Here is an 11907-nt window from a genome sequence, read left to right as displayed (position 1 = left end):
GCGGTTTGATGGCTGCCTTGAATTTTAGCAATGTTTCTTTTATGTACGTGGGTGCTTTTATATTAGGGGCATAGATGTTCAGGATTGAGACTTCATCCTGATGAACTGTTCCTGTTATGAGTATAAAATGCCCCTCTCCATCTCTTCTGATTGATTTAAGTTTAAAGTCAACTTTGTTAGAGATTAGTATGGCCACACCTGCCTGTTTCTTAGGTCCATTTGCTTGATAGGCCTTTTCCCAGCCCTTTACTCTGAGTAGGTGCCTGTCTTTGTGGTTGAGGTGTGTTTCTTGTAAACAGCAGAATGTTGGATCCTGTTTTCTTATCCAATCTCTTAGCCTGTGCCTTTTTATAGGTGAGTTGAGTCCATTGACATTAAGTGATATTAATGACCAGTGGTTGTTAACTCCGGTCATTTTTTTTTAAGTCGTAGAGTTTGTGTGTTTCCCTTCTTTGTTTTGTGTTGGTGAAGGGTCTCTAGATGTCTGAGTTATTGTGGTCATTGTTGGACTCCTTGGTTAGTGATTTTCCTTCAATTACTTTCTGTAAGGCTGGATTTGTGGCTGCGTATTGTTTAAATTTGTTTTTATCCTGGAAGATTTTATTTTCTCCATTTATAGTGAATGAAAGCTTGGCTGGGTATAGTAATCTGGGCTTGCACCCATGGTCTCTCAGTTTCTGCAGTACATCTATCCAGGACCTTCTGGCTTTCATGGTTTCCATGGAGAAGTCAGGTGTAAGTCTGATAGGTTTACCTTTATAAGTAATTTGGCCTTTTTCCTTTGCAGCTCTTAATATTCTTTCCTTATTCTGTATGCTTTGTGTTTTGATAATTATATGGCGAGGGGATGTTTTTTTTTGATCCAGCCTATTCGGTGTTCTGTATGCTTCTTGCACCTTCATAGGAAAATCTTTCCTTAGGTTGGGAAAGTTTTCTTCTATAATTTTATTAAATAGATTTTCTGGACCATTGAGCTGCCCTTCTTCTCCTTCTTCTACTCCTATTATTCTTAGGTTTGGTCTTTTTATTGTGTCCCATATTTCCTGAATGTTTTGTGATGAGAGTTTGTTGGACTTGCTGTTTTCTTTGATCAGTGTGTTTATTTTCTCTATGGTATCTTCAGAATCCGAGAGTCTTTCTTCTATCTCTTGTATTCTGCTGGTTATGCTTGTTTCTGTAGTCTCTATTCGTTTACCTAGATTTTCCATGTCCAGACGGCCCTCTGTTTGTGTTTTCTTCTTTGCCTCCATTTCAGTTTTCAGGTCTTGAACTGTTTCCATTATCTGTTTGATTGTTTTTCCTTGGTTTTCTATGGTATCATTCACTGATTTATTCAATTCTTCAAACTTTCTGTTATATTTCTCATCCATTTCTATAAGGGCGTTTTTTACATGCTGTTTAAGGGTGTCAATCACTTTCATGAAGTCAATCTTTTCTCCTTCCTCTTGATTAAGGGGTTCTTGTCCTCCCGTTGTGAGGTCGCTTGTTTCTGGTAGCTTCATGTTGCTTTTCAGCTTGTTGGGCGAATTCTTGCCTTGACGTCGGCCCATCTCTTCTTCCAAATGCTCCCTATGGATCTTCTTTTACCGGATTAGGTCTCCTTGCCTACCAAACGCTGTCTCTCCCCAATGTTGGCTCTCCCAATGCTGGGTCTCCTGGCACCGAAAGATCAGGCCTCCGTGCTGGTTGGGCAGCTCGCAGACAAAGCGCCTACCCCGCTTGGTGCAGGCAGGCCACAGAAACAAAGGAACTGCTGCCCGCCCGGGAGCCCCGGATACTTGGACCCAGCGCCCAGATAGGCTGGGCTGGGCGATGCCACGCGCCTAAAGAGGGCAGTGGGGGCGAAGTGGGGAGGGCTCTGGACGGAAGCTGGGTGGGCCAGGAAGAAAGAGGCAGCACCCGGGGAGTAGAGGCCCTGCAGAGAGCCCAAGCAGGACAGGGGGCCAAGAAACCCCCGAGCTCCCCGTCCCAGGCTGGCGCCGTGGGCCAGAAACTCACCCCAATGCTGGGTCTCCTGGCGCCGAAAGATCAGGCCTCCGTGCTGGTTGGGCAGCTCGCAGACAAAGCGCCTACCCCGCTTGGTGCAGACAGGCCACAGAAACAAAGGAACTCTGTAATCATTTTCTGAACTGGAGTTTTTTGTTTAATGCTAATCAGGTGTGGCTAGGACAAACTCCACAGCCCTGCCTGTTTGTTCAGCCCAGTTAAATCTGGTGGAGGCATGTTCACTTCCTTTGTGACCCAGGCTTATGACCCCAGTTCAAGGGACACAGCAGGTCTATGTTGCCATTAAGCAATTTGTAACACACTGCTCACAGACCCTATTTAGCATCAGGACCTCCTGAAAGAGCAAAAGTTCATTCTGCCAGCACTGGATCTTTAAAAAGTCATCCAGTTTTTTTGCTGCTAACACTGAATCAGGAAGACTTTTCTTAAAGGAGCTGTGCTTCTGCTTGCCTCCAACAAACAGAATATTTCTGAAAGAAAAGTGGCTACCAAGAAGCTGTTAACACTGTTCTTTTATGTTTAGAATTCTTTCCCAAACTCTCTCAGCTTTTATATGCGTATAGTTATCCCACACTGCCAGAAAATGAATGAGCAGTCTCTAATAACAGACCCTAATAGAGAGAAATTATATTAATTACAATATTGTTTTGCTTATTATCTCAGAATTCTTATTAACTAACTCTTACATCTTAAATTAACCCATTTCTATTAATCTGAGTATCTCCATGAAGCTGTGGCTTACTGGAAATGGACCTCATATCAATAGACCAAAATCCATACTTATATAAAATATTTATCTCTATATCAAATGAGCATATACTTTCAATGGATAATGGAAACTTTTAGTAGTCCTGTCCAAAATTTATAAGTTCTACTCCATAAAGTTAACTTTCAGGTTTCCTACAGATTTATAAGTTCACCTGGAAAAAAAGTGAAGACATGAGTTAAAGAGATTATACAATGTTACCACGCATTAGTGGAAAAGGGCACACCCAGAAAACTAACGATTGCTTGGTTAAAATCTCAGTAAAATATTGGGAATAACCATAAGAGTTATAACAAATTAAGCACCCCAAGGTGCTACAACTATAAAGACTAAAAACTATTGCTACTGCACTGACTCCCATTTGAGCTGGATGGTAAGTTCCTATCCCCGAGAACATCATTTTTCTTGACTGCATAATACAGAGAAACTATACTGGTACTGAAATGGATGATCCCTCCTTTTTGGTTAGATTTCATTCTGATGGAAGATGCCATAAATTATGCTGGGAGAAATTGTCACTAGTAGTCCTGATTGGTTCTGATACCTTTCTGATACTGTAGTACCAATATGCCAGGCAGTATTGAACATTTGTTCAATAGGTCATGAAGGCACGTATGCAACCAGCTGCCTTCTGACATCTGGTAAGTCAAGTAAAAAGACCACAGCAGGTGAGAGTATAAGCCCCAGTGGAGAAGCAACTGTTATTGTTCTGTGAAGTACATGTGAGATGATTGTCAAATTGCCTTTTAAACATAAGCACTCATGCTCAAGATTACTACTGTTCTCACTCACAGTTGAAAATAAAAAGAAAGTTTTCCTTGCAATGGGAAGAGCACTTACTACAGATGTTCAAAACTATCCAGAAAAAAGTGACTGTTCCTATAGCATAATAGAACAGTGGTTAGATATACATAGAAAGGAAATCACATATCTATTTTAACTCCTAAGTTCAAGAAAATTGCAGAAGACTGTTATTTCATTCATAGCAAAGCAGTAAAAAACATAATAGACATTGAATGAAAGAAGCAGAAGTAATGCATTTTGTATTCTTGGTTTAGTCTATTGCAACATGAACTATGAAATAAAATTAAAACCAATATTTACATGAGATATTTTATCATATCCTTTTTCCATATCAAGTGGAAGCATGCTAGCTCTTAAGAAAGAGTAAAATACCACTTGAGACTGACAAACTCCTTGAAAAGTAGTTATGTGTGTGTGTAATGAACTGCTCAGTGCTCACTGGGACTGATATAATAATCTCCAGTGATTTGAAATCACACTGGAATCTAGAGGCTCGCCGGGGACATATCCTTGATGACAAAAAATGACACTAAAAGACACCTGTGCAACAATAAAAACAAAGTAAGCTTTACCTTTTTACTTCACAATTAATTCTTATAGAATGAGGTAAGTTTTGATATTTGTACAGATTTCACCTTTATCATTGGAGAATTCTTTACTCTGAAAATGTAACCAAACTTAGAAGCTTTAGTCGATGTAAAATAAGGCAATGAACTAGACCAAAATTAACTGATTCAACTTCTATTTTCATATTCAAACTCCTCTGAATATTCAGGTAACCTTCGTTATTAGAGACTTCTTATTTTTCTAGTTACTTATTAATACAGAATACAGGATGATATTTAAAAGTACAGGAAGTTACTACTCAGGTAATCCAAAGTCACCATCTTGAAAGGTTTTGATGACAACATTTTTGTAATATTTTGCTGACATACCTGCTTTGCTTATTGACCACATGTTCTAGTATCACAGACACCAGATCTTTAGCCCAACAGAAGATATAATGTCAAAATCTTGATAAGAGAGTACATATAGTCCCAAGCTAGAAGAACCTGGGTAAATTTCTTAACTTCCTATTCTGAATATTTACATGCCACTGTACTGTGTAGAAAACCATGTGATTTCATGCCACCACTGTCCAGTTAAAAAATACTGATTCCTCATTAGTTTTCCAAGATTTATTAAGAAAATTTATCTTGATATGGCCTTACTTTACTAATATACTATAGGAACATTGTACAAAGGAAGCTGACATTTTGTGTATTAACCACATAGTTGCAAAATTGCTCTGTTGTATATCCCAAATTTGTATGTGCTCTCAACGTCATTGTGATTCTTTTATAAATAGTAGCTACTAAAAGGTTAGATTAAATTTACTCTGCCTTCTGTTTATATATCCTTGATCAAGATCTCATACTCATATATATTCTTAAGCTATTTGCCAATATTCAAAGTACCTGTTGGAAAATAAAGATGCGCTCGTGCACGCGCGCGCGCACACACACACACACACACACACACACACATATAAATATATATGTCTTGTCCTGTTACTTAGCAAGCATATAGCAAGAATAGCCATTATTTAAATCTTCATCACAAAATTGTGTGGTTGTATATTTTATCTCTTGGTATTTTTAACAAATTTTATTATTTACCTAAGTCTCACATTTTAAAACTATAGTTATGAAGCCACATAGGCATATTTTAGTATAAATAACTAAAAAGACAAGAGATGCATTATTTTAAGTAAGTTTGCTAGAAATTGTTTTAAAATTTTAAGTACATTAATCTAGAAAAACATATGTACACCCAGAGTCCTGACTAAAAGTTTGTAAAATAAAACTATTAGTTCCCCTTAAAAGATATATTTATTTGTGATACCACATGATTGAGTTGTTAAAAAAAGAAGCCATTTTTATAAATTCATTCCTGTACTATCTCTATCACAACCTTGACCTGGCAGGAGCTACACTGTATCATGGATGTCCTAGAGTATGGGAACCACACTGCAGTGACAGAGTTCATTTTATTGGGCCTGACAGATGACCCAGTCCTTAAAGTCATCCTCTTCACCATCATCCTCTGCATCTACCTGGTGACCGTGTCTGGGAACCTCAGCACCATTTTTCTCATCAGAATCTCTTCCCTGCTCCATCACCCCATGTACTTTTTTCTCAGCCACTTGGCTTCTGTTGATATAGGCTATTCATCTTCTGTCACACCCAATATGCTTGTGAACTTTCTGGTGGAAAAAAATACCATTACCCACCTAGGGTGTGCCATCCAACTGGGTTCAGCTGCTTTCTTTGGGACTGCTGAGTGCTATGTTCTGGCTGTCATGGCTTATGATCGCTTTGTGGCAATCTGTAGCCCATTGCATTATTCAACCAAAATGTCTACACAAGTCTGTGTCCAGTTGCTTATAGGATCTTATATTGGTGGTTTTCTTAATTCTTTCTCCTTTATGCTTTCATTCTTTTCTTTTTTCTTCTGTGGACCAAATAGAATCAATCACTTTTTCTGTGATTTTACTCCTTTAGTTGAACTCTCCTGTTCTGATGACAGTGTCTCTATTGTTCTTGCAACTACTTCTGTTAGCGTTGCCATTATGATCACAATGCTTGTAATAACTATCTCCTACATCTACATTCTTATCACCATCCTGAAGATGCGCTCCACTGAGGGCCGCCAGAAGGCCTTCTCCACCTGCACCTCCCACCTCACTGCAGTCACTCTGTTCTATGGAACCATCACCTTCATCTATGTGATGCCTAAGTCCAGCTACTCCACGAACCAAAACAAGGTGGTGTCTGTGTTCTACATGGTGGTGATTTCCATGTTGAACCCCCTCATCTACAGCCTCAGGAATAATGAGATTAAAGGTGCTCTGGAGAGACAACTTGGTAGGAAAATATTTTCTTAAAAACATTTGTTTTGTTGTAGGACTTGATATTTAAATAATGTCTCATAGATATAATAATAAACATTAAATGTCTGTATTTTAAAATGTCTACTGATATATTATTAGCAAATGAAAAGTATAGCAATAAATACCAGAATTCAATTTTTAGAAGAAATAAAAAGTATCATAGTAAGTTATCTTTAATAAAATCAAATAAAATTTTTAATTAAGAGAAAAAGTGATTCACATAAAACATAATATGCTAAAAATATTTTTATTTCCATATTTTTTCAACATTTTATGATCAACTTAATTACAGATGGCATCTTACCTGTCTCAAAAGTCTCATATATTTGTTAAAAATCTGTTCCCTGGTGCTATTGGGAAGGGCTAGAATAAGAAAGGTTGAGCCTAGTGCGCAATATTTAGTTTAGAGGCATGCCATAAAGAATATTTGTTACTCAGAATATTCTTTGTCTATTTTCTTTATTGATCATAAAATGAGGAGTTTTGTTCAGCCATGTGTTTCTTTGGTGATGTACAACCACAGAAATACATCAGTGGAGTCAATTCATAAGGTACCAAGAACTCAAAACATTGTATGAAGAATAAACCTTTATCTTCCTCATTACTTTATCTTAACTACTTGCTATAGCAACAGAAAGCTCAGTAATGTCTACCACATGCTTCAGGGTGTGGCTGGTTCAGCACCTACTTACATAAGCCTGATAATTATTGTTATCTCCACATATTTCAAGAAAAATGATAGAGAAAAAACTAGAGGTAAAATTTATGAAAATGTTGTCTCTGAGTTGTGTGTTTTGAGTACCCATAAAAGTCTGATATGTGATTTTAAAAATGATTGTGGAACTAGGATAATTGTGAGGTCTATAGAAAAGAACAGGGAACCCATCTTTTCTTAATCTGAATTCCTGTCAGGACCAAAAGTTGAATTCCTGTTTTAGATTGAGTCAAATTCTTGAGCTTTCAAAGACCAAGGGAAGAAAACAGACAAGAACAACAACAGAAACGGAATCCTGGAAAGAGTGAAGTTTACAAATCTAAGAGTGACACGGTGGAGAGGAAATTCTTAAAAGGACTCCATGGTCCAGATCCTAATCCTCGTGTTCAAGTAGGAGCGGACACTGATGTGGGATTCCCCTCTGTTTGCTGTGAATGCCACTGGTTAATAAAGAAGCTGCTTTGGGCCTATTGCAGCACAGAATAGGAAAAGGCAGGAATTCCAAGCAGATAGAAGAGGAGAGAGTAGGCAGAGTCAGAGAGAAGCCATGTTAGCCTCAGGAGGAGACAGATAGCGGAACATGCATGAGCACAGGAGATCACTTCCTAAATATAACAACAGTAGCACAGACACTGAGAGCAACAAAACATAAATGAGACCTCCTGAAACTGAGAAACTTCTGTAAAGCAAAGGACACAGTCAATAAGAAGTCAGGCTTCTGAATGAGAAATGATCTTCACCAACTCCACATCTAACAGAGGATTGATTTTCAAAATATATAAAGAACTCAAGAAATTAGACATCAAAATCCTAAAATATCCAATTAAAATGGGATGCAGACCTAAAACAGAAAATTCTCAACAGAGAAATCTCAAATGATTGAAAGACACTTAAAGAAATGTTCAACACCCTTAGCCATCAGGGAAATGCAAATCAGAGCAACTCTGAGATACCATCTTACACCAGACAGAATGGCTGTGATCAAAAACACCAAGGATAGCTCATGCTGGAGAGGCTGTGGATAATGGAACACTTATCCATTGCTAGAGGGAATAAAAACTTGTATCACCACTCTGGAAATCAGTATGGCAATATTTAAGAAAACTGGGAATCATCTTCCATCCATACCCAGCAATACCACTCTTGGGCATGTACCCAAAGGATACTCAATCATACTACAAGAATATTTGTTCACTTATATTCATAGCAGCATAAATTGTAATAGCCAGAACCTGGAAACAACCTAGATGGCCCTCAACTAAAGAATGAATAAAAAAATTGTGGTACATTTACACAATGGATTACTACTCTGTGGCAAAAAATAATGACATCTTGAAATTTGCATATAAATCTATAAAACTAGGAAAACCCATTCTGAGTCAGGTAACCCAGACCGAGAATAATGAACATGGTATGTATTCACCAATAAGTGGATACTAGCTGTAAAGCAAAGAAATGAGTCTAGATTCCATGACCCTGGAGAATATAAGTAACAAGTGGTGTAGGAGTTCCTTCTGTTTGTGTGATGCTTTCATTGGTTATTGAATAAATAAACTGCCTTGGCCTAGCTGATAGGGTGGAACTTAGGTAGGTGGAGAAATCAGAACTGAAGGCTGCGAGGAGGAAGGGCAGAGACAGAGAAGCCATGGATCCTCTGAGATGGATGCCGATTCAAATCTCTGGTAAGCCACTGCCATGGGTGATACACAGATTAATGGAGATGGGTTATACTAATACGTAAGAGTTAGCCAATAAGAAGTTAGAGCCAATGGCCAAGCAGTGTTTTAATTAATACAGTTTCTGTGTGGTTATTTCAAGTGTAAGCTAGTCAAGTGGCCAGGTCAAACAAAGGGCCCCTCCCTTGTAACAATGTTCTTGGTTTTTTTTAAGAAGAGGGGGAGGTGGTGTGGGATCATGGTTTGAATTCTGTCAATTATAATTTAAATAAACGCTGATTGACCAGTAGCCAGCAGGAAGTATAGGTGGCACAACCAGACAGGAAGTAGAGGCAGGTCAATGAGAACAGGAGAATTCTGGGAAGAGGACACAGTGTGACCCAGTCACAGAAGAAGCAAGATGTAACTGCCTTGCTGTAAAAGGTACTGAGCCATGTGCCTAACACAGATAAGAATAATGGGATAAGTTATACGAGTTAATAAGAAGCCTGAGTTAATTGGCCAATCAATTTATAGCTAATGTAGACTTCTGTGTGATTTCTTTGGGACTTAACAACTGCAGGAACCAAAAAAGACAGAAACCCCAACAACAAACAAGGTGAACCCTAAGAAAAACATATATAGATCTACCTGGAAATGGGAAATAGACAAGATCTCCTGAGAAAATTGGGAACATGTGGGTGGGAGGAGAAGGAAGAGTGGAAGCAGAAGAGGAGAGGAGAATGAACAAAAGGAGAAAAACTTGAAGAAGCAGGATAGTCGAGATGGAGGAAGGACAGAGGTAAGAGCAAGGAAAGAGATATTTTGATTGAGAGAGCCATTATGGGGCTAGCAGGAAATCTGGCACTAGAGAAATTCCCAGGGATCTATAAGGATGACCCCAGCTAAAACTCTAAGCAAGAGAAGAGAGGGTGCTTGAACTGGCCTTGTCCTACAGTCAGATTGATGAATATCTTAAATATCACCATAGAACCTTCATCTAGAAACTGACAGAGACAGAGGTACAGACCTGCAGCAGAGCACTGGGCTGGGCTCCCAAAGTCAGGTTGAAGAGTCAGAAGAGTGGGAATGTGAGTGTGGGAGGTCGGGACCACGATGGGGACACCCACTGAGGCGGTTTGCCTGAGCTAATGGGAGCTCACCAACTCCAGCTGGACAGAGAAGGAGCACAGAACTAAACTAGGCCCTCGAGGCAGACTGCAGGGCCACTGGCAGTGGCACCAGGATTTATCCCTGCTGCTTGTACTGGATGTTGGGGAACCCATTATCTTTGGACAGATACCTTGTTCAGTCTAAATGTAGTGGGAAGGGCCTTGGACCTTTCCCAAATCAATGTGTTTTATGCTCTCGGAGGAGTAGATGGAGTGTGTGGTGGGGGAGTGGGGAGAATTTGAGGAGGAAAGAGAGTGGGAACTGGAATTTGCATGTAAAATGAAAAAATAGTTTGCTTTCTTTTAAATAAAATAAAATAAGGGAAAAAAAGAGTTTCCATCATAGTCTCTTCACAGCAATAGAATCCTACTAAAACAAAAATTGGTACTAGGGACTAGGATATTTTTGTGATCACCTGGACCATGTGTTTGTTTGAAGGAGTTTAGGCTTTGGTTCTTTGGAATAAGAAAGCAGTGCTTTAAGCACTGCTTAATGGGACATACTAGTAAGAAAATGAAAGACAATGGTCTTGAATGTGATGTGATGAACTGGGGTCTTGCAAAAGAGGTTACATAGGAGACAAATGTTTGTATGTGGTATAGAGATTGGTCATGTGATGACATTTTGGTGAAGAAAGTGGCCACTTTTTACCTTGGCCCTAAGACTCTGCCTGAGGCTAAAGGGAAGAGTTTCAGATTAATTCTGTTGACAGAAGAAATCTCAAAACAGCCTAGTATAGACTCTCTCATGTTGATATTGGTGGTTACTCTCATAAATACTTATAATTAAAAGGAGCATGCTGAGTAGGGTAAATAATAAAATGTAAATTATTAGGAGAAAAAGATCACCAAGAAGTAGAATGCAGCTAATTCTTGTGTATAGTGGTCTAATACAAAGCAGTCACACTACACAGGCCAGGCAGTGGTGGTGCATGTGTTTAATCTCAGCACTAGAGAGGACTAGATGGGAGGAGACAGGTTTTAGCTCAGTCTAGGTAGGAGGATTTCTAAAAGCAGGATCTCGCATTTCAGTCTGAGGTAGAGTTAAGATTCAGTGGCTGGCTGCTTGGCTTTTCTATCTTCAGCTTAAACCCAAATATCTGTCTCTGGGTTTTTATTATTCATGCTACATCTGGCACCCAAATTTTGGGTATAAATTGACACACAAAAAAAGGTGTTTGCTGTGACTTTATAGCCACCAGCATATGCCAAAGCTACAAGTGGCCAGAGTTACTATCCTAACAACTAGGTTTTTCTTTCTTCTCTCTTGGTGGGTTCTCCCTGATCCACCTTCTCAGGTTGCTGCCAAACTAGGTAGCTTTCTTGAAATCCAGTCAGGCTTTCACTGCACTATGAAGCAGCAATAAACCTCACATCTTTATTAGAAGCAGGAGCAGATTTGTTGAGAAAATTAGAAATTCTTTAAGGGAGGAATTGGTTAAAAGGGAGATTATTTTCCCACCTTAGGCTCCCAGGAGCCCAGGGCGATGTCCCCAGTTAGTTCCTTGGGCAGCTGAGGATAGGGAACCTGAAATGACCCTATCCTATAGCAATACTAACAAATATCTTGCATATCACCATAGAACCTTCATCTGGTGATGGATGGAGATAGAGACAGAGACCCACACTGGAGCACTGGACTGAGCTCCCAAGGTCCCAATGAGGAGCAGAAGGAGGGAGAACATGAGCAAAAAAGTCGGGACCACGAGGGGTGCACCCACCCACTGAGACAGTGGAGCTGATCTATTGGGAGCTCATCAAGGCCAGCTGGACTGTGACTGAAAAAGCATGGGATAAAACCGGCCTCTCTGAACATGGCGAACAATGAGGGCTGATGAGAAGCCAAGGACAATGGC

General features: G+C 39.4%; 1 protein-coding gene across 1 annotated transcript; it reads left to right on the top strand.

Moving 5' to 3' along the window:
- Positions 1-5558: 5558 nt before the first annotated feature.
- On the top strand, positions 5559-6503 carry LOC121457719 (olfactory receptor 502-like). The gene has a single exon (XM_041666661.1). It carries the CDS (start codon positions 5559-5561, stop codon positions 6501-6503), a length of 945 nt encoding a protein of 314 aa, XP_041522595.1.
- The last annotated feature ends 5404 nt before the right edge of the window (positions 6504-11907 follow it).

The sequence above is a fragment of the Microtus oregoni genome, unplaced genomic scaffold (assembly GCF_018167655.1).
Source record: "Microtus oregoni isolate MIOR12 unplaced genomic scaffold, Mior012 000016F_ref0000370, whole genome shotgun sequence".
NCBI classification, from domain to species: Eukaryota; Metazoa; Chordata; class Mammalia; order Rodentia; family Cricetidae; genus Microtus; species Microtus oregoni.
The sequence above is the reverse complement of the archived record's forward strand: the minus strand, read 5'-3'. Positions and strand labels throughout refer to the sequence as shown.

Excerpts from the sequence above, each read along its gene's own strand:
- LOC121457719 (XM_041666661.1), top strand. The coding sequence starts at position 5,559 with ATGGATGTCCTAGAGTATGGGAACCACACTGCAGTGACAGAGTTCATT.